General features: G+C 40.3%; 2 protein-coding genes across 5 annotated transcripts in view; one reads left to right on the top strand and one right to left on the bottom strand.

Annotated features, from left to right (window-relative positions):
* Positions 1-1,405: 1,405 nt before the first annotated feature.
* On the bottom strand, positions 1,406-14,493 carry NDUFAF7 (NADH:ubiquinone oxidoreductase complex assembly factor 7). Of its 4 annotated transcripts, XM_089529756.1 has the most exons (10): positions 13,926-14,493; positions 13,281-13,441; positions 12,441-12,521; positions 10,025-10,135; positions 8,849-9,056; positions 8,496-8,554; positions 5,837-5,950; positions 4,673-4,816; positions 3,600-3,773; positions 1,406-3,112 (listed from the first exon to the last, which is right to left on the bottom strand). In XM_089529756.1, the coding sequence occupies exons 1-10, from the start codon at positions 14,053-14,055 to the stop codon at positions 2,909-2,911; spliced, it is 1,386 nt and encodes a 461-aa protein (XP_089385882.1). In that variant the 5' UTR covers positions 14,056-14,493; the 3' UTR covers positions 1,406-2,908. The 4 variants fall into 4 exon arrangements, with proteins under 4 accessions (XP_089385882.1, XP_089385883.1, XP_089385884.1 ...); XM_089529757.1 differs by lacking the exon at positions 3,600-3,773; XM_089529758.1 differs by lacking the exon at positions 13,281-13,441 and having other exon boundaries at positions 13,926-14,068.
* Positions 14,494-14,532: 39 nt separating this feature from the next.
* CEBPZ (CCAAT enhancer binding protein zeta) overlaps positions 14,533-27,090 on the top strand; it is a 28,440-nt gene continuing 15,882 nt past the window's right edge. Inside the window, exons 1-8 of the mRNA XM_089529755.1 lie at positions 14,533-14,696; positions 17,659-19,196; positions 20,003-20,234; positions 21,090-21,255; positions 22,054-22,142; positions 24,261-24,314; positions 24,892-24,994; positions 25,098-25,166. Coding sequence (XP_089385881.1) covers positions 14,583-14,696; positions 17,659-19,196; positions 20,003-20,234; positions 21,090-21,255; positions 22,054-22,142; positions 24,261-24,314; positions 24,892-24,994; positions 25,098-25,166 — 2,365 coding nt within the window. The 5' untranslated portion in view covers positions 14,533-14,582. The remainder of the gene's footprint in view (positions 14,697-17,658; positions 19,197-20,002; positions 20,235-21,089; positions 21,256-22,053; positions 22,143-24,260; positions 24,315-24,891; positions 24,995-25,097; positions 25,167-27,090) is intronic.

The raw sequence follows: 27,090 nt of genomic DNA, 5'->3' as shown, positions 1-27,090 counted from the left end.
TGAAAACAGGACTTGACTATATCAGTTATTACTACTAGTAACTTCCAGCTAAATAACTGTTCTATTAGTTGACAGCAATGTGAAACTATTTGCCTAATGTCTTTAGGTGTTATAACACATTTTTGTTTGCTGGGCCACAGCACTGCTGTAACAGAAGCTACAATTGTAGAATGCTGCTTTTGCGCCCTATGTCCCTTTGTCTGGATCTCAGGGCCCATCTACACTTGGAGGAAATGTCTGAATGGACTCCCCATCTTGTATGCCTTGCACTCACCCTAGAGCTGTCGTGCACTTATTTTATCCACAGCAATTGTCTGTACTGTTCTTGCCTTGCTGCCACTGTCTTTCCCACAGCTCCCAGAACCATGACAGATCACTGGCAGGGACTACCATTTACTTTCCTCACATGGAATTATGTTAAAATAAAGGTTTTGTTTCATGCTTGTAGGGTGCCTAATGCTTCACTGCAATCTCAGAGTGTACCACCAGGAGCAAAAAACCCATTTCCCGCCTGGAACATTTCCCTCCTTCTGTGTTGCTTCTGGTGGCATGCTTTAAGGTCATGATGGGGCACTAGGCACCTCACAAGCAAGAAAAATAGTTAAAGTTGTTCTAGCCAGCCTATCCTGGCTCTGGGAGCTGACTGGCGATGGGTGTCAATGGGATGCATGTAGGAAATATCGGAGTTTTCTGGAAACTCCACATTAAGGCACTTGATTTTGATGTGCTGCTGATTGGGCCCTGCATCATGTGTTCTGATTGTGCCAGATCTGGTGGGATTTTGGTTTTTCCACCTCATGTAGACAACTCTTTTGACATCTTCTAAAATCGAGGTCCAAAGTGTGGCCCTCCAGATATTGTTAGACTTCATCTTCTAGCAGTGGCAAGAAATGTTGGGAGCTGCAGTGCAAAGCCACTGGGAGGACTGCTTTCTGGATGCTGTAGAGGATGAATCCACAGTTGCATTGGCTATATCTGAGGCAGAAGTCCAAAGTTCTTTTTCATTTATGTCGAATGACTCCTCTCCCCCATTCAGTTTTTTTCTATTTTGCCTTGCAAATTTGATGAGTTTCCCTTCTATGCTGTCCCATTTTCCTTTGAATTTGTAATCTTTTTTAATTGATTCTATTTATTAATCATTATTTAGATCTTAATCTATTAATAATTCCCTTGCTTTCTTCTTCCTGAATGTCTGAATACTCTGTTTAGCCAAGGTAGAAATGGACTTCAAAATGATTTAAAATGGAAAGAGAAGCATAGGACTTTTAAGCCCAGAAAGAAAAATATTGTGATAGGCAAAAAGCTTCATGGTGCAGCAGATGGGAAGACATGGATAATAATAATAATAATAATAATAATAATAATAATAATAAAAATTTTTATTTGTATACCGCTTTTCCATAGATCAAAGCGGTTTACAGACTATTAAAACCATTACAAACCATCTCATAAAAATAGATAAAATCCAATAATACAATCATACAAATATATAAACTCTAAACACAATCCTTCAAGAGGGTAAGGCAGAGAGTCGATGGCAACAAGATGTATAGATGGATGTATTTACCACACTGCTCATAAGCCAAAGTGAGAGCATGTTTAGGGTTATTCTGTGAGTTTAGTGGCTGTATCAAGGGTTTATTTTGCCTCTGGTTCTATAGAGGCCATCTGTACATCAGCAGTTTGGAATTCTATTATAGAAATAAAAATTTAGATAGGCCCAAGTGGCATTTGCCTGCAAGATTCTGCAATCGGTAGGCCTCCCATGCCCACTTGCAATTACAGGCTTGGTTATGTCCTATGTAGCTGTGAATTGTTTCTCTGTACCATTTAGAGAATGAGATGATGTGCCACCTGGTGTGGTCTGCAAATCCCCCCCCCCCCGCCATGACGCTACTGCTTGCTGTGAATAGTCATTCTTGGATACACAGATCAGCAAGCCACCTGACCCAGGGCAGCTGACTGAGTTTATTTCTATTCAGCCGGTTGAGCTGCAGTTTGGAAGATGACTCTATTTTCTGTTAATATTCCATGGGTGCTGTGAGCAAGCTTAGTTCTGTTTAAAGTGGTTTAGGTGCAGCTGAAAAAATGCTTCTACTTTCTATTATATTCTTTTGATTCTGTAAATACTATGATGTAATTGTAACAAACACAATTTAGTTTCTATTGCACCAAATCAGCAGAGGCCTAAATTTTAGAAACAAAAATATGTTTTCCCTCAGTTTGCACCAATACCATATATACTTGTCTATAAGTTGAGGAATGTATGCCCAAAATTGACCCTGAAATACTTTCCAGCAGATGCTTCTCATCTAAGAAAATAGTGTTATCAGAATATCATTTGTTATGTGCCTTTTTGTTTCCAATTTATAGCAACCTGGCCAAAGGCAAACCTATCACAGGGTTTTCTTGGCAAGTTTTGTTCAGAGGGAGGTTGCCTTTGCCTTCTTCTGAAACTGAGAGTGTGACTTGCCTAAAGTCATTCAGTGGGTTTCCATGGTCAAACCTTGCTCTCCAGGGTCATAGTCCAATGCTCAAACAACTACACCACCCCATCTCTCTCAATAAATGTAAGTCATCAACTGATTATAAAAGGTGAGATCTTTAATAAGTATGTTTACAGTTCAATAATATGTGAATCTAGAACAAGAAATCAAGATGCAGTTCTCCAACCAAAATGTGTTTTTTACCCTCCCCACAGGGGTTATGGTCAATTTTTAGTTCTATCAGAACCATAATTTCCTATTCCACATGTTGCATGCTATATTGTGACTGAATTCTTCGGTTTTTCACAAAGCCTAATACATTATTTCATAGGAAGCTGGTAACATAAAACCTATAACCTGTTTCCCCAGTGGATTGTTATGGAAAGCCTACAGAAAATAATTCAAATGGGCAGAGAAGGTGCTCACTTCCATACAAGTTCACCAAAGCCAGCAACAGATGCTGAAGCTGATGGTTTCTTTACTTGGTCTGAAGAACTAAATCTGTTGTGAGGTAACATGGCAAAAAAGTTGAAACACCCCCCCATTTTATCTAGGTCCATCAGCATTTCATAACTTTGGAGTAGCTGGTTGCGATTAATTGCATCTTTAGCATTCTGCAACAGAACCTAAATGGAAAAATGAATTACTGTTAATTGCCAGTATTTTTCATCCCAGAAGTCACCAGCACCCTTTTATCCATCTCAATTTGTACATCTTGTAAAGTTTTAATATTGTATTTATATTTCATTCTGTATGCTAAATAACTGTGTGACAGTTAAAATTAATAGGAGTTATGCTCCCTATCCAATGCTCCACATTCTGAACTATACAAAAGAGAGGAGGGAGGACTGTGTTAGCCCTATCCCACCCCATCATTACTCTCCTTTTGTGGAGAGTGCCCATCTGAATTAAAAATCTTTTATTCACTGAGGTACTCCATTCAATTAAGAATACTAGAAAAACACAGTTTCAGATGATGCAGAGAGCTTCCAGAGTGTTGCTTTCCATCTGAGAGTAATAACGGGCTAAAGTACTCCCTGCTCTTCACACCTTCTACTCCAGAAAGGTTGAATAGGGCTTTTCAAACAGACTAGATACAAAGGCAGTCCCTACCTGCATTCTAATATCAATGCCCATGTTTCTCAAAAAATCCTGTTGTTTTATAGGACCCAAGGTGGTCACTCTTTCTTGTGCCATGCTTCTCAGGTAACTGAAATCAACATCAGCAGTGAGATCTGCCATTCCTGGGGATATCAATACATCATGAAGTTTATGGCCACGGAATCCCTGGAAAAGAGGGGGGGGAAATTACTTCATCTGGCCATTTCAGACCTCCAGGCTGCAGATAGGAGTTTAGCAAAATGAAAGGCTACTTCTGTTACTACATAAGTTTCCTTTTTTTAAGTAAGTGGCTTGCTTGTACAGCCAGCCTTCTACATTTGTGGCTTTGACCCCTCGTGGCACAGTGGTTAATGCCTGTATTGTAGCCACTCACTCACAAACTGCAAGGTTTCAAGTTCAATACCAGCAAAAGGGCTGAAGCTCAACTCAGGCTTGCATCCTTCCGAGGAGGTCGCTAAAATGAGTAACCAGATTGTTGGGGGCAATTAGCTTACACTTTGTAAACCGCTTAGGGAGTGCTTAAGTGCACTGATAAGTGGTATAGAAATGTACTTGCTATTACTATTGCTTATTCACAGATTTGGATAATATGTTCCTTCTAGTAATCTCTAGGTCCTCCAGTGCAATTGCTGGAAGTTGACCCTAAAGTTATGATGGAAGACCTAGAGATTTTTAGAGAACACACTTCTCTAGGCATCTGCAGGTTCTCCAGTGGATGCTGACCACAGAGTTGCACTGGAGGAGGACCTAAAGATTCCTAGAAGGTTTTTTTCCTCTGACAAAAATAGTGTTTCCACTTTCATGGGGGTCCCACGCCCCTAACCCCAGCGAATGTAGAGGGCCCACTGTATATTTCCTTATGGTGCAGTTTGGCTATTTTTCTATCACTGCCACCAATTTTAGGGGGATGCGACATTCCCCTGGATATAAATTACTGGCAAAGACTACAACCAACTTGCACTACACTTCTCAAAGGTTGATTTAATTGTCCTACTGTGTGAGATTAAAAATGAGAGTCTTACCATACTCAAACTCTTCCAGAACATCTAGGTGAATCAACCTACCCTGAAAGTATCTGTTTTGGTCCCATCATGGCCATAATCTATTATGAGTGCACCTCCTCCATTCTTTTCAATATCATGGGCCAGCTTCTGGATGATGACACCAGCATCAGGACACACTTCCACATGATCTCTGGACTCTTTGTCCTAATACAGAATTCCATGGATTGAAAAATTATGTTGAGGTATAGGTGCTGAAACTGTCCACTCTCCAAGACAGGAACACCACCACAATATTCATACAGCATCTTATCCAAATAAGAACCTTATTCTGTTTGTGCTTTGAATGGCTTAGCTGGTGCTTCCCTCCAAGAATTTAAGGAATTGTTTCAGGTCATTTAAGAATTTTATGGACGAATATGAGTCTTCCAATTTCCAGGATCCTTTGGAGGAAGGTATGGCAGTAAATCAGTATGACATGAAAAAAACCAACACACTAAGAGAGTAGATATTGGAAATATACTGTACAATAAAACAGTAGTACATAAGGACCCTTTGTGAAACTCAGAAAAAAAAGATGTTTGTTTTATTGTAGATAAGCATCTTGTATGCATGACGAAACAAAATAAGAATATAAACAAAACCAGCAAGCTATTGCCAAAGAATATACACACTCAGTATAATGCTGCTGTAACAAGTAAGAAGCCTATCCTGATGATTTTCTAATTAACTCTAAAGTTTCCATAATGATCTTATTAAAAAAATCTGTATCTAAGTATTTTTGAAACAGTAATAATGATGTCAATAAAACACATTTAAAGTATAGGTTGTATCTACCTTATCCAAAATGCCTGGGACCAGAAGTATTTTGGATTTTGAAATACCTCTATTTGCACATATATCTTGGAGATGGGACCCAAGTCTAGGCACAAAATTCATTTATGTTTCACATACATCTTACACATATAGCCTGAAGGTAATTTTACACAATATATTTTAATAATTTTGTGCATCAAAAGAATTTTTGTGAACACTGAACCATCAGTAAGCAAAGGTATCACTATCCCAGCCACCCCTGAAAAAAGTTTTGGTTTTTGGAATATTTCAGATTTCAGAAATATTGGAGACTCATTGTGTAGTTAACTTAATGTATATATCATAATGGCAATATTGGTTGGATGGAGATATTTTCTGTGCCTGAAAATGCAACTATATAATCAAACTTACATGTATGAAGGCTTCTGCAGCTGGAGTAGCAGATGGTGCAAGGACAAACTGCAGCTTGTCAGGAGCTTCTGGATCAATGTCAATCAACAACTCCCGCCACCCCTTTTCTGTTTTCTATTAATTTAAAATAAAATTTTAATTATAATTTTATTTCACAATATTGAAATACAGTCAGATAGAATTTATGTCTTGAAAATATATGCCTAAAAAAACAAAACAAAAAACAAACAGTAGGTGTAGTTAATCTGGCTCTACTGTACAAGTCTCAGCTGTCCCTGATCCAATAAGAGAACAGATGATCTTGAAGCTTCCTAATATTAAATTTTCCATCTTTAACCCTCCAACAACAGGTAAGGTAAATTGTACCCAGGGAGCACTAAACAATAAAGTAAAATTATGTGTCAGTCTTCTACAACTACATGTTCCAGTTACTGTGTGAATTGCTAAATTTTGTTCCTGGGCTTTCTCACTAATAATCAGTTTATTCTTACAGATTTCAGGGCTAACTCTATTTACCCCAATGGAACAAATAAAAAACTGAATATGAAGGCAAGATGCCAGATGTCTGAGTAACCCCACAAAAATTCAGTTTAAATTTTTTGGTTACTCTTTGTTTATAGATGCTTAGCACAGAACCTATTCTTTAAGGGAAAATGCTAATTTTTCTTAATCTTGATACCACTAATAACAGGGATACTCCAAAAATCTGACTTATTTAAATACATATTTCCCAGCCAGCAATTTAGCAAAACTATTGTCTTTGTATTATAGCTACCATTCTGTGCAATGCTTACCACTGTTGGGGGGTCAGTGAATCCCAGCTGGTCTGTAAATGTTTGCAAGTAACCTGAATGCTCATCAGGTAGCCAGAACCAATTAAAATTCTTAATTAATAGAACTTTATATGATTTATTTTTATCTGTTCACAGAAAATGTTGTTCAGAAAGTGTTTCCCTCAGGCATTCTTACAAGCAGCCAGGCTCAACAGCTCAAAAGCTAACCCAGATGTTGGCTGGAAAATTAATCCTGTATTTACATGGTTCTGAAATCAGTATATGACTAGTTACAGAATTAGCAAAAAGAAAAAACTGACTCTGGTTGAACCATTTTAGCAAAAATTGACCACAATTTCTCTCAATTTCTTGCCCACAAATCCAGAAATGTCTACAGCAGCATTCTTAATTTTGAAGATTTGTGTCAAAGAAAGGGAAGACAATGACTCTCCTTTGTTCAATGAATAAAGATGCAACATTCTCAGATTAAAATTCCAAGTCAGAAACCAGTCTCTTACTAAAACTTAAGGTGGTGGCACGGCCAATTTTGATTATAGGATCTTTTTATACATACTTTCAAACGCAAGATCAAGTGGGCAATTACATTTTTTTCTAATGAAGTTGATATTGACTGTCTTGATTTCCATAGTGTTTCAAAGCTATACAAACCCTGATGGAGAGAAAATTCCAAAATACACTTCTTGCTAGGAGAAAATGGTCAAGTAAATCTAGTAATATAGCCAATTTGCTTGGAATGTTAAAAAAGCAGCCTCTGAGCTGCTAGGGCCAGCCATTCCTGACATAAGGAAACAGGGTAGGTGTCAATGATGGTGGGCAACTGGAACACTGCACCAATGATTTTATATGACCTATACTTGTAGTGATGTAATGTGGTGGCTGTAACAGTCTATTCAAACATTACAATTGCAAGGTCTGTGAGATTATGTATTGCTTGCAATACACACTGCAGATATATGACTTGTTATGGTACTCTAATTATTACAATTACAGGTCGTGTCTCCCTTATTCTAAATGCTTGGGATAGGAAGACTTTTGGATAGTTTTGAATTTTGGAATATTTGCCAGCTGCCCACTTCTGCCTTATTAATGAATGACCAGGAATGCTGCTACCATAGGCGGCTCAAAGGCTGATGTGGATGGCTGGAGGGCGTCCCAGAGAACACCTGTACAGTAATCAGGTCCCTTATATAAAATAAAATGGTTTGCAGGCTGCAGAGAGACATATTTCAAAAATCTGCTTTTTAAAAAAATGCATGAAAAATAGAGCGAACTTTCTGATTACTGGGCAGCAGGTGATAGGATCCAGGAAGAGAGGCCTTGGCAGCACCAGCAGCCTGAACACTGATAGGCAGTCCAAAATCCATTAAGTTGCTTTCTCCAACTGCATCTCTTAACAGTGTCACATCTCTTGTGTCTCTACAGCCCGCAAAAACTGCACCATTTTATTTTATATAAAGGAACTAATTACTGTTCAGGTGATCTCTGGTGTGATTTATATGTATGTATATTGTTTTACTAGAAAAGGGAAGTTGTTAATGAAGGCACATTTCTTTACAAATTGCAAATTGTGTCATATCCCCTACTTCTCTCAGGTATTTTTTAAAAATAAATAACATGGATTCATGGGTTCAAAACAGGGCTGATGCAGTCTTTTTTTTTAAAATCAACAGATTAAAAATTCCTTAAGCATATTATATATCATATTTCATCAACTGTAATTTGTTTGGTATTTCTTTTACCAACTTATTAATCATTGAAGTCTAAATTCTATTACATGTCTTTTTCTTTGCTGAGTTTACTTAGTTGTTCTCTTTCTGTATCACATGCTCCTTACAAAAAAGCCACATGACATCTTGGGATCATACCTGGAATTTATGTATAGGCAGAGCATCAAGAAATTCATGAGCTAAATAAAAATTGAAGCCTAAAAGAAAAATAAAGCGACAGTTAAATTCCAGTAATTAAAAGAAAAACTGCATCCACTTTTATAGCATCTTGGATTTTCATACAGGAGACTCTATTGTCTTAATTTAAGACTGTTGCATGAATTATCTCTTTGAGTTATCAAAACTCATTAAAAACCTTAGTCAGAATCAAATCTACACCTAAGCTACACATGCAACCTTCTACCTACATTTTCAAAATTGTTCTTAACCATAAGAAAAGAGTTAATGGTTATTAAACATATTTTAAAAGCATTAAACCAGCAAAATCTTACCTACTGGCACATCATTCAAGTCTCTGTACCAGAAAATTGGCAGCCCACTCTTAGAAACCCCTTGCATATAAGCGAGGCAGCTCTCTTGTAATTCTGTCTTCTCTCCTGTTAAAACTGAGGCTTGAATTTCACTTAATTTGGGACTGATCTCCACCAGATGAACAGAAATGTCACATTTACTAAGTAAAGAACTCAGCTGATTAAAAACCTTCATAAACAGAAGACAATATTGTCAGAGATAAAGTAATGTGCAGTAATTATATAGGTTTTTTTTTCTGATTAGTGCTTAGAAGTAACTATCTGTATACAGTAGTGGTAATTATTTGTACCAACTTTTATAAACATTATTTGCATTATTTTTGCAAAGCAATGAGGCTGAAATTTTAAAGTGCTTAGGGTAAGTTGCATGTCAAGTACCGTATATACTTGACTATAAGTCAACCTCATGTATAAGTCGAGGGCAAGTTTTGGGGTCAAAATTGTGGAATTTGATATGACTCATGAATAAGTCAAGGATAAAATTTAGGGGCAAGCAACAAAGGATGTAAAGGATGAAGTTTACTGTCTTCATACAGAAATGTCCTATTCAGATCCTTCTAACGCCAGTTCCTCTTGGCACTCTTTTCAGGGGAAGCACCAGAGAGGTGCCACCACTGCCATTTTCCCACCAAAGCATTCAAAAAGGCCAGAAGCTGCATTATGGTGGAAAGAGTAGAGGGGGTTGGTGCTTCTTTTGGATGCTCGCAGGATGAACTAAGCTCTTACCTTTTGCCACTCTACTCAGAGAAGGAGAAGAATTAAAATACACTACTTACATTGGTCCATGAATAAGTCGACCCAGCTTTTTGGGGTCAAATTTTTGAGAAAAATTTCTAGACTTATATATGAGTATATACAGTACTTTGGAAGTAGGACAAAAATGAACACATTACACCAGAATAGCAGGGATTACACTTCTTTTGCAGGCTGATAACCATGAACTGCAAGAATCAATGAGATACAGGAATAATTTCTAAAAATCTGAAAGATTACAAATTGCATTTTTCATCTAGTGCAGAATAGTTGGTGGAATATACAGAATCCTAGGAATCTAGTTTACATTATTAAAAGGTATATACAATAAAAAGCAAGTTGTTTGGCTACACTGTTGTGCAAAAAAGGATTGTCTTTACTCACTCGTAAAATATCACTAGTAAGACTCCCTCTACCTGGGCCCAGTTCCACCAGCTGAAATTTATCTGGTTTTCCATTGGCCATCCATTCACTGACAAACCAAATACCTATTAGCTGCAGAAAATGAGAAAGATACAAGACAATTTGTCCCTATATCATACTGTACGTATACATTGATAGGTCAGGTCTATTCTATCATAGAATTTTTTAAAACAAAAACATATATAACAGTAAAAAGGCCACAGTTTTTCACATGGCTAAACTGCTTAAATACAGTTGGCCCTCCACATTTGTGGCTTCAACTTTTGCGAATTTGATTAATATGTTCTCTCTAGGAATCTCTGGGTCCTCCAGTGCAACTCTGCCAGAAGTTGACCATAGAGTTGTGCTGGAGAACCTAGAAGTTCCTAGAGAAAACACTTCTCTAGGCATTTGTAGGTCCTCCAGCATGATTGTGTGATCAACTTCTGGCAGATGTTGACCACAGAGTTGCACTGGAGGACTTGGAGATTCCTAGAGAGGTAGTCTCTTAGGTTAAAAAAATGTGGTTTTTTTATTTGCAGTTTTCTCACATTGACGAGGGTCCTTCACCCCTAAGCCCAGCAAATGTGGAGGGGCCACTGTACTGCTTAACTGTGTGCAGCACTGCAGTCAATGTTTTCACGCATTTTGAGATTAAGGATTTAGAAAACTTCTCTTATCTTCAGAGTCACACTCTGGCTAATCAGCACTGTTTGGGGGCAGGAAGTTCTGATTCTTCTATGCTTTCTATATGAAAAGAATTAACAGAGGAAGAAGACTGTTTTCCTAAACAACTTGCGATTTAAGTGTTAACACTTACTTTTGATCTGATATGCTTAGGCTCACCCTGTAGATAATCTAGTAATCTAGTAAGTATTATGCTTTCGGACCGATATAATTAGGCTCACACACTATAGATTATTTTTTCTAACATCATTAACCATTACACTAGGTTTGCTTGAGCACTATTTGTCTAGAAGGTTTATCTTTTCAAAAAATTATTTTATTAATATTTTATTAAAAGTCTACATATGCTAAAATTAAAGTAGAGCATGCTAAAACTAAAATATAATTCAACCTAATAGAAACTAAAAACACAAAAACAGCAACAACAAAAAGCTACCAAACTACTACATAATCTAACAAAGAATGACTTTCAATTATCTTTTCTGTACAACATTTTTCAAAATCCTACCACTCTCCGTAAAACACTGTTACACTTCATCTATCAGTTTAACTCATGCTACTTTTCAAAACTAATGGTAATATTATCACCATCATTATTTCTCAAAATGTTAATCAAGGGTTTCCAAGCCTTTAAAAAAATTACTAATGATTTTTCTCTAATCAAAATAGACAATGTAAATCAATTCATCTTGATAACCATTCTTCTTTAACAGGCAGTTTATGCTACTCTTCCATTTCTAAGCATGTAATATTCTTGCTGCTGTGGTCATATACTGAAGAATTATTCCATAACTCTTTTCTACTTGATCATCCATCAGTCCCAAAATAAAAAGTTCAGGGTTTAACTTTATATTGCTCTTTAAAATTCTCTAAACCAATATGTATATTTGCACACAGAAATGTTTAGCTTTTTTACAAGTCCACCACATATGATAAAATGTCCTGTCTCTTTTTTTACATTTCCAGCATATATTTGAAACTCCTGGATAATTATTTTTAGTACTGATGAAAACATAATCTACTAAGAACCATGATCCCATTTTAATCCTGAAAGAAATACTTGATTTCTTATGTACTTGTTGTTGCTTTAATTTATTTATTTATTTATTTAGCAAAGTGCACAGTACTACACAAGAGAGTAACAGCAATTCAGGAACAGGAATCTGTATTAAAGTATCATTACAGAAATAGTCTACTACCAAGCTGTTTCATGATTTTATACAGTAATTCAAACAGTGTCTTTTCTATGACAGTAAAAACATCACATCTCAAATTCATACAGTAGACAGGATCAGTCTTAACACATAACTGATATGATCTAGCGAAGTATTAAAATGTATAAGCCTGATCAGAGGAAAATCTGATCGAATTTTCTAGTGTAATCAAATGTTAGTAAATAACATAAGTAGTGAACACTTCTTTAAAAATGCCAAGGCAGAAAACAGTAGTTAAGATTTCTTATAGCTGGCAATACAGAGAACACTAGATGCAAACATGTGAGATTTAGCACTGAGAAAAGGCAAAAGTTTGACTGCAAACCGAAGAGACATTTGGAAACACTTTAATTCTTAAAAACAAACACCACCCTCCCTTATTTTTTTTTAAAAATAGGATCCAAAACAGCCATGCTTCCTGATCATATCTCAGTGGGACCTACAAGATAAAATGCTTGAAACAGAGATTAGCACAACGCATCCTCTATTATACATACCTCTCCAAAGATCTGACTGATTTCAGGTGAAGTAATAAAATCTCCCCTTTCTCCTAGCATGTCACGCTGCATGTAATAGCCCTATAGGAAGCAAACAAGATGATTAGTGCATGCCCTCCTTATATTTCACTTATATTCCTAGGCCTTGCTTACCTTCACTTACTTATCCACTTGATTCCTGTAAAAATACAGACAAAAATCTACAGCGCTATATAAATAAGTAAATAAATAATACAGACAAAATTGGATAAAAATGAAACCTGCCAATGGCGTACATTCTACAAAATACATATAAAACAATAGATAGTGATACAAGGCAGAATTAGATAAAATAAGGAGGCAACAGACTGAGAGCTTCAGAGATCACATCAAGTATTGATGCTAAGTGGGAAATTCTCCTGGCTGCTGTTATTGTCACCAGAAAGATTGCTTTGAGGATAATGTTCTTAATTAAGTTTTTTTTAAATAAATGCATTTTAGTGGTTCAAATGGAGATCTGGTTCAGATGCTGTGATGGGAATCCATGAACTGTCTGTCGGCGGAGCTTGCATAGCTGAATTGCATAGCTTCCGATGAATCTCTGGGTGAGAGGCTGCGCTGACAGGATCCTCCATTTGGCCGAAAGCATTGGAGACAGAGCTGACACTTGTCTTTTCAATGCATTGGGTCTTGGATCCTTTACCAAACCAGCTTCCAAGAAGGCTAAAACATACTTTACCTGTGCATTCATCCAGATTCGTTACAGATTTAAAGCTTTGCATGAGAGAAATACAAACCGAAGCTGGACCCTAAGGGATTGCCACTTGTCTTGAATAAACCTCGCTGCATGGCTGTCCATACCTTCGCAGGGTTAGTCAAGGCCTCGCGCATGTATTCCGCCACCGTAATGGGGCCAGTTGACCTTATCTTCATGGCAAGGTGTCTCAGCATCGGAGTCATGGAGCTGTTTTCTGCCGCTTCTCCTGAACTGGAGCGCTGGCCTCTCAAGGCACTGGAGCCACCTGAGTGAAAACATGTCTCTGAGAAAAGGCCCCTGTTGGTTTGTTTTCAAGATCCATGAAAGGGCTGGCTGCTGGCTTTTGGGGCTGGCTTTAGGGATTGTAAGCTGGTTGTTTTATACTAACACTGGAAGCTGTCTGAAGTATGTTTAAAACCGAGGAGGAACCCTGTAGCTGTTATCCCAGAAGCAAGCTTACTATAGGAGACAGCGATGGCTCTCCAGGTGTTTGGAACTCCAGCTCCCAGAATCCCCAGCCATTGGCCAAGGCGGCTGAGGCTTCTGGGAGCTGAAGTCCCAAACACCTGGAGGGCCAGAGTTTGGACATCGCTGTTACAGAACCTCTTAGCAAGCAGACATACAAGGCTCTGCGCAAGGTCCTCCCCAGCAGAGGAGGAGGCGCCGACCCTGGGGACGCCATTGGCCGGACAGAGCCAGCCCCGAAGTGGAGGAAGGGAGCCTAGTAGGCCGCAAGCCTCGGTCCTTACTTGGGAGGAAGGCTTGGTAGGCCCCGCCGAAGCGCTTTGGCCGCGGCTGCAGGCCGACCTCGTTGCCATGGAGACGGAGGAAGCAGCCCTTGGCAACCAGAAGGCCTCGCCTCGCGCGCGGGAGCAGCATGCCTGCGCCTGGACTCACTCCGCTGCCACCTTGCCTTCGCTGGTCCTGGCAGCTGTGTAGAGCACCGTCCTCTATTAAATCCGCCCAACGGGCCTAATTTCTTTTTAATACTATATTAGTAAGCCTTGTCTTGTATTACCATTGGAGAAAACCATGGCCTGCCCCCCCCCTTCCAGTGCCTTTCGCAAGGTGTCCACATTTGTTTCATATTTTATCTTCCAAGACCTTTCCCATAGACAGTACCCGCTTCCGCCCTTCCTCATCGCCTCATGCTGGTCCTGGAAGCTGAGTAGAGCACGTCCTCTAATTAAATCCGCCCAAGAGGCCTAATATATTTTTAAAAAATACCATATTAATAAGCCTCGCCTGTATTGCCAATGAAGAAAAGCAGGGTCTGTGGCCAAGTTTATTTAAACAAGTTTGTTTGATATTTTTATCTTCCACGACCTTTTCCATAGACAGGTCGTCGCTCCTGACTGCAGTACCCGGATGTTGGCTTGGCGCGCATGCGCGGCGCTCTGTAGAAGATGGAGGCGCAGGAGTGGAGCTCGAGAGAGAAGGATGGCGACGAAGAGGAAGCCGCGGCCGAGGATGGGAGCGGGTTCACCTTGGAGGAGGTGCTGCGCCTCGGCGGGACGAAGGTGAGAGAAGGCGGCCATGAAGCAGGGGACAGGGATAGCTCCTTGGGTCCCTCCTGGGCGAAAGCACGTGTGGCGCTCAGGGACCCTTGTTCCTGCTGCTTGCCTTCAAGCTCAGCCCTGACCCGAATAAGGAGGAGGAGCTGATGCCCCAGAAGACAGGATATAGGATGGGGACACCGAGCATTACGAGACTACGCCAGAAAGGGGTCTGGGGGTCCAAGTGGACCAGAAGTCGAACATGAGTCAACAGATCGATGCGGCAGCTAACAAGGCCAATGCGATTTTAGGCTGCATCAATAAAAGTATAGTGTCTAGATCAAGAGAAGTAATAGTGCCACTATATTCTGCTCTGGTCAGGCCCTACCTGGAATACTGTGTCCAGTTCTGGGCGCCACAATTCAGAAAGGACATTGAGAAACTGGAGCGTGTCCAAAGGAGGGCGACAAAAATGGTGAAGGGTCTGGAGACCATGCCTTATGAGGAACGACTTAGGGAGCTGGGTATGTTTAGCCTGGAGAAAAGAAGGTTAAGAGGTGATATGATAGCCCTGTTTAAATATTTGAAGGGATGTCATATTGAGGAGGGAGCAAGCTTGTTTTCTGCTGCTCCAGAGAGCAGGACCCGGAACAATGGATGCAAGCTACAGGAAAAGAGATTCCACCTCAACATAAGGAGGAACTTCCTGACAGTAAGGGCTGTTCAACGGTGGAACAAACCCCCTCGGAGTGTAGTGGAGTCTCCTTCCCTGGAGGGCTTTAAGCAGAGGCTGGATGGCCATCTGTCAGGGATGCTTTGATTTGGATTTCCTGCATGGCAGGGGGTTGGACTGGATGGCCCTTGTGGTCTCTTCCAACTCTACCATTCTGTGAATCATAGAATTGTAGAATAATAGTGTTGGAAGAGACCACAAGGCCATCCAGTCCAATCCCCTGCCATGCAGGAACTCTCAATCAAAGCAACCCCACTGACAGATGGCCATCCAGCCTCTGTTTAGACTCTACTACACTCCAAGGGAATGTGTTCCACTGTCAGACAGCCCTTACTGTCAGGAAGTTCCTCCTCATGTGGAGGTGGAATCTCTTTCCCTGCATCCATTGTTCCAAGCCTTAGATAGGTAGGTGATTGAGGAGCAGTGGTGTCACTCCCTCTTTTTTGTAGGATGTCACCTTGTGGGGTCCACCCCTCCCAGTGACACTACTGCCTCCACCTTTCCTATCATTATTGCCCTTTTAAATGAGTTATGCCTTCTCATGATATGCCCAAAGTGCAACAGCCTCAGTTTAGTCATCTTGGCTGTCAAGGAGAGTTCAGGCTTGATGTGCCCAGGGACCCATTTGTTTGTCTTTTTGGCCATCCACGGTATCCTCTTCTTCAGCTTGTTGTGGTCAGCTGTCTTCCAGTCAACCTGACTCATTGAAACCCTGTAAATGAGATGTCACCAAGCCCCTCTATCTTCTTCCTCCCTTCTTAGGTTCTGCAGGCTCAGGCCCATGCTCTCCTTAATTGAGTCTATCCAGCTAATAGGTGATCTTCCTCTTTTTCTGCTACCCTCTACCATCCTTTGCATTACTGTCTTTTCTAATGAGTCATACCTTCTCATGTGGCTGAAGTATGGCAGCCTCACTTTAGTCATCTTGGCTTCCAGGCAGATTTCTGGCTAGATTTGTTCCAGGACCCATTTGTTTGTCTTTTTGGCTGTTTTTCTTCTTAGCTGCTTTCTTCACTGTTCGGCTCTCACATCCATACATGGTGATGGGGAATATCGTGGCTTGGACAGTTCTAACCTTTGTGCTCAATTGTATATCTTTACATTTTAGGATCTTTTCTAGTTCTTTCATAGCAGCCCTTTCCATTCCTAATCTTCTTCTGATTTCTTGCCTTCTGTCCCCATTCTGATCAATGTCTGATCCTAGGTACATGAAGTATTTTACTACTTCCATTTCCTAATTGTCTAGGTAGACCATGTCTGACTTTGAACTTTTGTCTCTATTTGACCTTCCTTAGTAAATGTTCCAAGGCTGTGGTGCTTTCTGCTAGTGGTACGGTGTCATCCGCAGATCTTAAATAGTTGATATTTCTTCCTTCCTATTCACTTCTTCTTCTGAGTCTAAGCCTGCTCTTCATATGATATTTTCTGCATACAAGTTGAATAGATAGGGTGATAAAATGGGAACCATTCTGTTTTTCTGAACTCTGTTGTAACAGTAGCTTTTTGTCCTGAGTACTGATTTCTTATCAGAACTATCAGATGTAGTGGCACTCCCGTGACCTTAAGAGCCATCCATAGCTTTTCATGATCTATGCAGTCAAATGCTATGCTGTAGTCTGTGAAGTACAGTACATGTTGATTCCCCCCCCCCCCCCGGAATTCCTTTGTATGTTCTATCAGCTATCATATGTTTGCAGTGTGGTCCCTAGTGTCACTTACTTTCCTGAACCCTGCTTGTTCCTCTAGGATTTCCCTCTCCATGTATGTTTAGAGTCTGTGCTGCAGAATTTTGAGCACAATTTTGCTTGCATGGGAGATTAATGGTATGGTCCATCCTTTGGAATTCTGGGATTTGAAGTTTGCTGAGACACCTAGAATTCTGTCTAGCAGGGAATGCTCAGTGCTTCCCAAAGCTACAAATCCCAGGGTTCCATAGGGTGGGTCCATAGCAGTTAAAGTGATACTGGTATACCTCAGCAGTTAACAGATGTGTAGATGCATTCCTGTGCATTACTTCTTTAATAGAAAAGTTGGTAGCAGAAGAAGAAGTAGCATGGAAAGGATAGAGACAGGTTCCTGAACCACAACAAGAAGACCAGTTCCACATGTTTGAGCATACTTTTTTTTTAATCAAAACTAGCAATATGCACATGTGAAGTGAAACAACCAGATCATGTGAAAATATGTCATTTTTTAAAAATATAAATGCATTAATGAGAAGCCTTAATACTGTTTTTTTTTTATTTTTTGCAGCAAGATTATATCATGCTTGCTGCTTTGGATGAAGCAGAAGAACTTGTGGATGGTGGCAAAAAAGGAGCAATTGATGATCTAAACCAAGGTGAACTGGAGGCGTTTATAAACTCTCTAGGCGTCAGCAAATATTCAGAGAAATTCCTTGTGGAAAAAGAAGAAGAGGAGGGAATTGAAGTACCAGAAGAAGAAGAAACACACAAAAGAGAAAAAGTCAAACAAAAAGAAGTAAACATACCTAAAGTAAAAGAAGAAAATCAAGTGAAAGGAAGTAGAGCAAAAATACTGTCAAGTAATTCCAAAGATAGTAAAAAAAAGTTGGTTTCTGGTAATAAAGAAAAGAGTGTTTTGTTGCCAGGAACAAAGAAAACAAAAGAACAAGAAGCTTTTCAGTTTCATGAACGACAAGCATTGCTGATAAAACCGGGAGGCAAATGGTATGATCTGGAGTATACCAACGAATTTTCTACTGATCCCCAAAATCCATCCCTTGTTTCTAATTACAAAGCCTTGGCCCAGAAACTGTACCAACAGGAAGCAGACCTGTACAAGAACAAAACAAATCTGCAAAAAGGATCTTCATCTGCTTGGATGAAAACTATTGTATCATCAGGTACTCTTGCCGATAGAATGGCTGCCATGACTCTTATTATCCAGGATGCTGCCATTCACTCACTTCAGCTTATAGAGACCCTAGTGAGTCTGATCAAAAAGAAAGGCAGCAGAAGGCAGAGCTTAATAGCCTTGGATACTTTCAAAGAGCTTCTCATAACACATCTTCTACCAGACAATCGTAAGCTATACAGTTTCTCTCAGCATCCTTTTGACACCCTGGAGCAGCTGTCAAGTGGCAACAGGGATTCAAGGGACAGGCGCCTGATCTTGTGGTACTTTGAGCATCATTTGAAGCACTGGGTGGCTGAATTTGTGGAAGTGTTAGAGTCACTGACTCACGATCCCTTGGTGGCAACAAAAGGTCGAGCACTTGCTGTTGCTCATGAACTTCTCTGTAATAAGGTGGAGCAAGAGAAGGCTTTTCTTGTGCAATTGGTGAATAAATTGGGAGATCCTCAAAACAAAGTAGCCACAAAAGCATCTTATCTCCTAGAGACTTTGCTTCATAAACACCCCAACATGAAAGGAGTAGTGTGTAATGAAGTAGAGAGACTTCTCTACAGGTCCAATATAAGCCCCAAAGCGCAGTACTATGCAATTTGCTTTTTGAACCAGATGGTTTTGAGTCATGAAGAGTGTGAATTGGCTAACAAGCTTATAATGCTCTACTTTTCCTTTTTTCGGTCTTGCATCAAGAAAAAAGACGTTGAGTCTAAAATGCTTAGTGCTCTGTTGACAGGGGTGAATAGAGCTTACCCTTATGCCCAGGCTAGCGATGAAAAAATAAAAGAGCAGATGGATACTTTGTTTAAAGTTCTGCACCTTGTGAATTTCAGCACTAGCATTCAGGCCTTGATGTTGCTGTTCCAAGTGATGGACTCAAATCAGACTGTGTCTGACCGGTATTACACAGCCTTATACAGGTAAGCATCTTATATATTGCTACAGTTGGGAGAATGCATTTTCAGGAATGGTAATCACTGACCACCTATTTTTGACAGAGTATATGCATATATACTGAATATAAAGTGTTGGCTTGGAAACAGCACTTCTTCAACTTCTCAGTAATAATTTCCCAGTCTTATTTTATTTAGGTAATCAATTTGGTGTCAAGGTATAAAGCAGTGCAAGGGGTAGGCAATGTATGGCCCTTCATATGTTGTACTGCAGCTCCCATAACCCCTAGCCAGCATAGCAAGTGGTGTAAAATTTGAGGTGTTGAAGTCCAGCAACAACTGAAGGGCTGGACGTGAGAGCGATCTGGCTGCAACAGCTGTCAGCCCATTGATCGCCAGGGTTGATTTGGCTGATCTGGCTGGCTAGGCGGGTGTCCCCTTCCTCCCTCACTTGTTCATGTGCGTCCCTCCTGAAGCTGCGCGCTCAGTGGAAGAGGACGACCATCCCATATAGAAGGAGTGTACCGTTCTTCGGTCAAGGGTATATGGTATCTGCGCCCCCCCTGCCAGAACCTCAAAGTTGTTAATGTAATCATCATAATCTGTAGTCAAATATAAATAATTCTTGGATTTCTATTTATTTAAAACAGCTGTTTGCATCAAACCAAAATGGGTAAAATGAAGCTATTTTCTGAATAATCAAAAGTAGTCAACGTGGTGTGGGAACATAACTCTGAATTTACTTGAGTTGCTTTCAGTTTATTTATAAGCAGATGTTATTCTTGATGGGGATGTTTTTTTTTTTTTTTTTTTTTTTTTTTTTTTTTTTGCAGGAAGCTGCTGGACCCAGGATTGGCATTATGTGCCAAACAGTCAATGTTTCTCAACCTTGTCTACAAGTCTTTGAAAGCTGATGTGGTACTGCGGCGAGTGAAAGCTTTTGTGAAGCGACTGCTTCAAGTTACATGTGGACAAATGGCACCATTCACTTGTGGAGCTTTATATCTTGTGTCTGAACTTCTGAAAGTAAAACCAGGCTTAAGGGTGCAGCTGCAGGATCATGTGGTAAGTTCTTCTTAAAGCATTTCTTTTTCAAGCTGCTGCTGCTGCTGCTGCTGCTGCTGCTGCTTCTTCTTCTTCTTCTATTTGTTTGTAAATCGTCCTTTTCCCAGAATTGGGACTCGGGGCGGCTTCACAATATTAAAGAAACAATACAGTTAAAAACATAGAAAAGAGGTGCATTAAAAAGAAATTACAGTCCTCTCTCTGAATTCGTGGGGGATCCGTTCTGGATGCTGCATGCTCCTGTGTGTGGCATGTGTCACGGGTGTGTGCACCATTAACTTTAATGGAGGTTGCCCCTCCGTGAATAATCAAAACCGCAGAGCTCAAGTCTGTGAAAATGGAGTGGCAACTGTAAATTATTACAATGTTAAAACAGATAGCTATGAAAAGAATAAAAAACATTTTAAAAAGATAAAACTGTATAACAATTTCTATTGTTGACCATAGTATATTTAAAAAAGTTGTAATTGTTGGCTGGGGCTTCAAGAGGTCACAAAAGTGGGGTTCATGTATCACATGTGGCTATGATCTCTCCCAGCATATACTGTAGGATTGTAAGTTGAGACAATAACATTTATGAAACACAAATTCTGTTCTACAAATCCTTGTCAGTATCACTCTTTCTACATCTTCTTTCTCAATCTGCTCCTTACTAAATTTTCTGCTTTTGATTTTACCCTTCCAATGTATTACTTGGATTTCTGAGACAGGTTTCTAGCTTTTTTTTGAGTGTCACTTTAGAAGAAAACTATGATTTATCCCCCTTGGTTCTGATTTCTCTGATTTCCATAGAGCTTTGAATGTGTTTTATACTAGTGTTATGAGTCTTGCATTTAGAATGGGTTGATTTCCTAGGAATCTGATGAGGAGGAGCATTTTCATGACCTTGAAGAAGCAGATGAGAATGAGGGAAACCTTGTAGATGCTGATAAAGAAGTCAGAAGAAAAACAATGGAAGAGGTATTGAACCCTCATGACCCAGTTTCAGAAGCATCGTGGGTACATCATCAGAATCTAGAAGGTAAATACATTTGGCAAATTGTGAATATGTCTGGCAAACACTAAATGAAATGATTTAAGGTCTTACAAGAATGTTGTAATATTTGCAGACTTTCATTTGAAAGACATTGCTTCTTCACCTACCCATTGCTTGGTTTTGTAAAAAAGTTGTTATAGGCTTGCCCATGCTCTGACTGATTAAAATACAAGTTGATGGCCCTCCTTTTTATAAGCAGATGCATCTATTGGATTTATATCAGCACTGGTGGTGAGGCAATATCCTCTAGTGCTCCTGAGGTCTAAAAGCTATATTAGAAAGCAAAGGGCAGGATATGTGTGTCAGTTCCAACAACTTTTCATCACTCCCCACACCCCAACAACTACCTGAGGCAACTTCCCTACTCTGACTAAGATTAGGGCTGCCTCTTGGCACTTGCTTAACACATGTTGGACATCACCAGGACTGTAGGCATTGTGACTGTTGCTGTGTGTTCTCATCCTTTTTTCCATTCTTGAAAAGAAAAATGTAATTTCTCATCAATTTCCCCAGTTACCATTTGAGTTAGACTGTTGTTACTTACACCTGATGAATGGGAGATCTGGCAGCTTTGGGAAATGAATTCTTCTTCATTAGCTATTCCTATCTAAACTACAGGTTTTTGAGGACCAGGTTTTATGTAACCAGTTCAGAGTCTATAGATCTTGTTGCATATTTTTGTGGTCTTTACTACAGAAGATACATCTGTCATGTTAGACAATTGGTTGTTTTAAGTATGTGCATCTGTTTGTGGCCAAAGCATAAAATACTTTTCCTTTTCAGGTGGCAAAAATAAGGGTGACTATGACCCATTACATCGAAATCCTTTATACAGTGGAGCTGATAAAACTAGTTTTTGGGAATTAAAGAAGGTACTTTTTTAAAAAAAAAAAAATTCATGGAGTAGGAAATCACCAGGAAATAATCTGTGGCTTTGTGGCTTTAATGAAGGGACACACAGACCTCTGCAGAAATTCGCCTTAAATAGTTAGTAGGTTTAGCAGTCCTTAATTAGATGGTGTAATATCATTGCTTATGATTTAAGGCAGGGATGGGGAACCTGTAGCCCTCCAGGTTCTGACAAACTACTACTCTCATCATGCCTAACCACCAGCCAAGATGAAGGAAGTTTTAGCCAGGCTCATGAGGCTTGGTTTTAGCTCCTCCCCTTGGCTGGTGGTGAGGCATGATGGGAGTGGTAGTTCATCAGAACCTGGAGAGCCATAGGTTCCCCACCTCTGCTTTAAGGGGAGGGCAGTTCCATTCAGAGGCTCTGTGTGTGTGTGTCACAGGAAGTGTTGAGAATTCACTCTTTGAAATTGTGAGCTTGCAACTTCCATGCATTACTGTTTTCACTTGAGCGGTGTTTTCTCTAGAGCAAGCAGCAGATAATGTATGGCTCAAACAAACATTGTTTTGTTGAAACATCTAGTACTCTTTTCCCCCTGGGGCTTAAAGCGGACTGTGGTGTTTTCTAAGGGAAAATATCCAAATCTAATGAGTAAAACATGAATTAAAGGCTCCTCCACATGATATGTTCACACATGGAAGTTTTTGAAAAGAACTTTGGAATGGCAGGTTTCATAAGAATATGTTCAAAAGCTGGGCCAAGAGGTATGATACTTCAGGGCAGCATGTTGTCTTGAGTGTTAGCCACTGATCCTTATCCATAACTTGGTTCGGCCTGTTTTAAAACTATCTAAAATGGTTGCTGTCACAATATTTTGAGGATGTAAGTTCTATAGTTTAATGTGTGACAAAAAACTTGCTTTTGCCAGTTCTGCATCAGCCAGCTGCCACATCAATTGGTTTAGCAATCCTTAATTAGATGGTGTACAGTTGCCCCTCGGTTTTCATGGAGGATCTATTCCGGAGCCTCTTGCGAAAACGAAACCTGCCAAGATTCAGTCCCCATTGGCTTGAATGGTGGTGCACGCCCCGTTTTGTCCCCCTCCATTTGCTACTCATGTATAAGCAAGGGACGCAGATCCCAAGTCTGTGAAAACTGAAGGGCGACTGTAATTTCATTGCTTATGTTATATGTTTAGGTAGAAGTGAGGGTTGCAGATTTCTTTATGTTTATATGCCTTCAAGTTACTTCTGAAATTATGGCAACCCAATAAATTCCATAGGGTTTTTTAGGCTAGGAATACTCAGAGGTGGTTTGCAATTGCCTTCCTCTGAAATATTACCTATAGCACCTGGTATTCCTTAGCAGTCCTCAATCCAAATACTAAGCAGGCCTGATTCAGCTTAGCTCCCAAGTTCAGATAGGATCTGGTGCCTTAGTGCAAGGTATATTTGCAGCTTGGCTTGTACAAAATTAAGGTTTTATATTTTCATCATAAGTTTGCCAAATAGTACTATGTTATACACTAAAGTTACATTCACACTGCAGAAATAATGCAGTTTGACACTGCTTTAATTGCCTCAACTCAATGCTGTGCAATACCAGGATTTGTAGTTTTATTGTGGCACCAGAGCTCTCTGACAGAGAAGGCTTAACTATCTCACAAAACCGCAAATCCTAGAATTCAATAGCATAGAATTTGTGGCAGTTAAACTGGTGTCAAACTACTTTATTTCTGTGGTGCGGATGCAGCCCATGCTATTATTAAATTGAAGTGCGTTTGGATTTGATGTAAAAGTAGGTATTGAATATATTTCAGTTTTCTCCATTTCTGTTCCAGAAAAAAAAAGGAAAGGAAAAATAGGGAAAACAAATGCAAGTGTCAACATTTCCAGATATTTACAGTGGCAAAACCCCTCTGAAGAAAGTTACCAAGAAAACCCTATGATAGATTCGCCTTAAGGTCACCATAAGTCAAAAACGACTTGGAGGCGCATAACAACAACAATAATATCAAAAGTTATATTATAAAAATATTTTAGACTTCCATCTTTATGGAAAGAATACTGTGTTTAAATAAATATTTACATAAATGGCCACATTCTTAATTGAATTCTACACTTTGATTTTACTTTTCCAGCTTTCAGAACACTTTCATCCATCAGTGGCCCTTTTTGCAAAAACTATCCTAGAGGTTAGTTGATTTTCAATCTGTTTTTTCCCCCCTGTTACTTAGCTTGTTGTGTCGTGTATCTCTTCACACATGTGTGTGTACAGCAAAAAAGGAAGTGGGTGCATGACTATTGGTCCTGTTGTTAATTATAGGATTTTCCTAGGGAATCACTCTAGTCTTTCTTTCTCAAATAGACATAGCCATCAGATCTCCCACTAAAGAAGCAGGCAAAGTAAACATGTTTTTGTTTCTTTCCTTTGTATTTCTGTCATGTTCTTCACCTGTTATTTAGCAAATCTGAAGTCCAATGATGAGTGCAGGAAGAACCATATGTCCTTTAGGAGACTGCAAAAACTTAGTCTGGTTGAGTTTACATAGTGGAAACCTGGTCTAGAAAGAGATTGTGTGTGTGTGAGAGAGAGAGGGGCGGGGGGAGGAATAGAGGGAGGGAGAGAGAATTCACTTTTTGTTCATCTGAGATTTTCAAAATCACCTTATTCCTCCTGGTAGTTAAATTTAAACTAATGCAGGCTTTCTATATTGCCATCCATGTATTTCTTGATACAGATTGTCACTGTGAATGTTCTCTTTATTTCAGGGTAATTATATTGAATACTCAGGTGATCCTCTACAGGATTTCACACTAATGAGATTTTTGGATCGTTTTGTTTACAGAAACCCAAAGGTTCATAAAGGCAAAGGTATGAAGCCTATCAGCATTTTGTTTAGGTATCTTAACAGGTTGGCAACACTAACGCTAATGACAGGTGTAGTTTTGTGTGACCTCTTGACTTCCTTTTGCAGAAAACACAAGCAGTGTGGTAATGCAACCAAAGAAAAAACAATCCATGAATAATGTGCGAAATCTGGCAGGTAAGTAATGCATAGGTAAGCTGTGGAATTGAACAAAAATCAGCTAACATTTCTTGCCCCTTCTTTCATTTATGGATACCTCCACTGAATTAAAGAGTTTATCTGTTAATGGAAGGACAACACTGGATTCAAACAAAATGTTTTTGGCATTGGGATGTAAAGAATAAAAAATATGGGAGAGATCAGGCAGACCCAGCAACATCTTGGACTGCCTGAAGGAAGAGGCCCCTCCCTCCTCAACTGTCATCTCGGCCTCAGAGGGAGCCATCAGGCAGACCCAGCAACATCTTGGACTGCCTGAAGGAAGAGGCCCCTCCCTCCTCAACTGTCATCTCGGCCTCAGAGGGAGCCATCAGGCAGACCAGCAACATCTTGGACTGCCTGAAGGAAGAGGCCCCTCCCTCCTCAACTGCCATCTCGGCCTCAGAGAGAGCCATCAGGCAGACCAGCAACATCTTGGACTGCCTGAAGGAAGAGGCCCCTCCCTCCTCAACTGTCATCTCGGCCTCAGAGGGAGCCATCAGGCAGACCAGCAACATCTTGGACTGCCTGAAGGAAGAGGCCCCTCCCTCCTCAACTGTCATCTTGGCCTCAGAGGGAGCCATCAGGCAGACCAGCAACATCTTGGACTGCCTGAAGGAAGAGGCCCCTCCCTCCTCAACTGCCATCTCGGCCTCAGAGGGAGCCATCAGGCAGACCCAGCAACATCTTGGACTGCCTGAAGGAAGAGGCCCCTCCCTCCTCAACTGTCATCTCGGCCTCAGAGGGAGCCATCAGGCAGACCAGCAACATCTTGGACTGCCTGAAGGAAGGGGCCCCTCCCTCCTCAACTGCCATCTCGGCCTCAGAGGGAGCCATCAGGCAGACCAGCAACATCAGGGACTGCCTGAAGGAAGAGGCCCCTCCCTCCTCAACTGCCATCTCGGCCTCAGAGGGAGCCATCGGGCAGACCCAGCAACATCAGGGACTGCCTGAAGGAAGAGGCCCCTCCCTCCTCAACTGTCATCTCGGCCTCAGAGGGAGCCATCAGGCAGACCCAGCAACATCAGGGACTGCCTGAAGGAAGAGGCCCCTCCCTCCTCAACTGTCATCTCGGCCTCAGAGGGAGCCATCAGGCAGACCCAGCAACATCAGGGACTGCCTGAAGGAAGAGGCCCCTCCCTCCTCAACTGTCATCTCGGCCTCAGAGGGAGCCATCAGGCAGACCAGCAACATCTTGGACTGCCTGAAGGATGAGACTTCTCCCTCCTTTAACTGTATTTTGCATTGTATTACGATTTTACTGTACACCGCTATGATCATCGCGGAATAGCGGTCTATAAATAAAACATATTATTATTATTATTATTATTATTATTATTATTATTATTATTATTATGGTATAGTAAAGAATGTAAGGTAGCTGATGCTTGTTACAGATCTTGATCACTGCCAGGAACATGATTTCTGTTGCAGTAGTCACCTTCATAAGTGGAAAAGACTACTTATGTACATAAACTGTTAGTTTATAGGGAAAGACTAGTGGTATGTAACTACTATGTTTAAACTTTCTCCCTGCTTAAAATGTACTGTCCTCTGTTGCTTCAGTGGTTAAGTGAGAGTTACAAGTTGCCTTTTTTTGTAAGGCTCCTTCTGGGAAACCATCTTCAATCATACAGAGACAGATGGTTTGGAATTTTTGCACTTTGGCAGTTGATGCCAGTCTCTGAAAATTTTCACATAGGATGGGTAAATTAGCTCTCTGAGAAGGAGACACAGCTTCTAAAAGGAGGGAGGGAAGGAAGGAAGGAGGGAGGGAGGAATATAACATGATATGGGATTAATTTGCTTGACTGTCAAAACTGGGATCTTGGTGAATAGGTAAGAGTAAACTCTTGAGCACAGGTATCCTTAGTCATTATGTTAACCCAATAGCACTCTGATC

Source organism: Sceloporus occidentalis, unplaced genomic scaffold, assembly GCF_023333645.1.
Source record: "Sceloporus occidentalis isolate IW3139 unplaced genomic scaffold, rSceOcc1.0.p SCAF_6, whole genome shotgun sequence".
Lineage (NCBI taxonomy): Eukaryota > Metazoa > Chordata > Lepidosauria > Squamata > Phrynosomatidae > Sceloporus > Sceloporus occidentalis.
The sequence above is the reverse complement of the archived record's forward strand: the minus strand, read 5'-3'. Positions and strand labels throughout refer to the sequence as shown.

Bases quoted from the DNA above. Each gene is read 5' to 3' on its own strand.
- NDUFAF7 (XM_089529756.1), bottom strand. From the start codon at position 14,055: ATGCTGCTCCCGCGCGCGAGGCGAGGCCTTCTGGTTGCCAAGGGCTGC. The intron at 12,522-13,280 runs GTATGGACAGCC...TGCTTCCTATAG, and splicing joins CCTTGACTAACCCTGCGAAG to GGCTATTACATGCAGCGTGA. The intron at 4,817-5,836 runs GTAAGTTTGATT...ATTCTGTATTAG, and splicing joins CTGCAGAAGCCTTCATACAT to GACAAAGAGTCCAGAGATCA.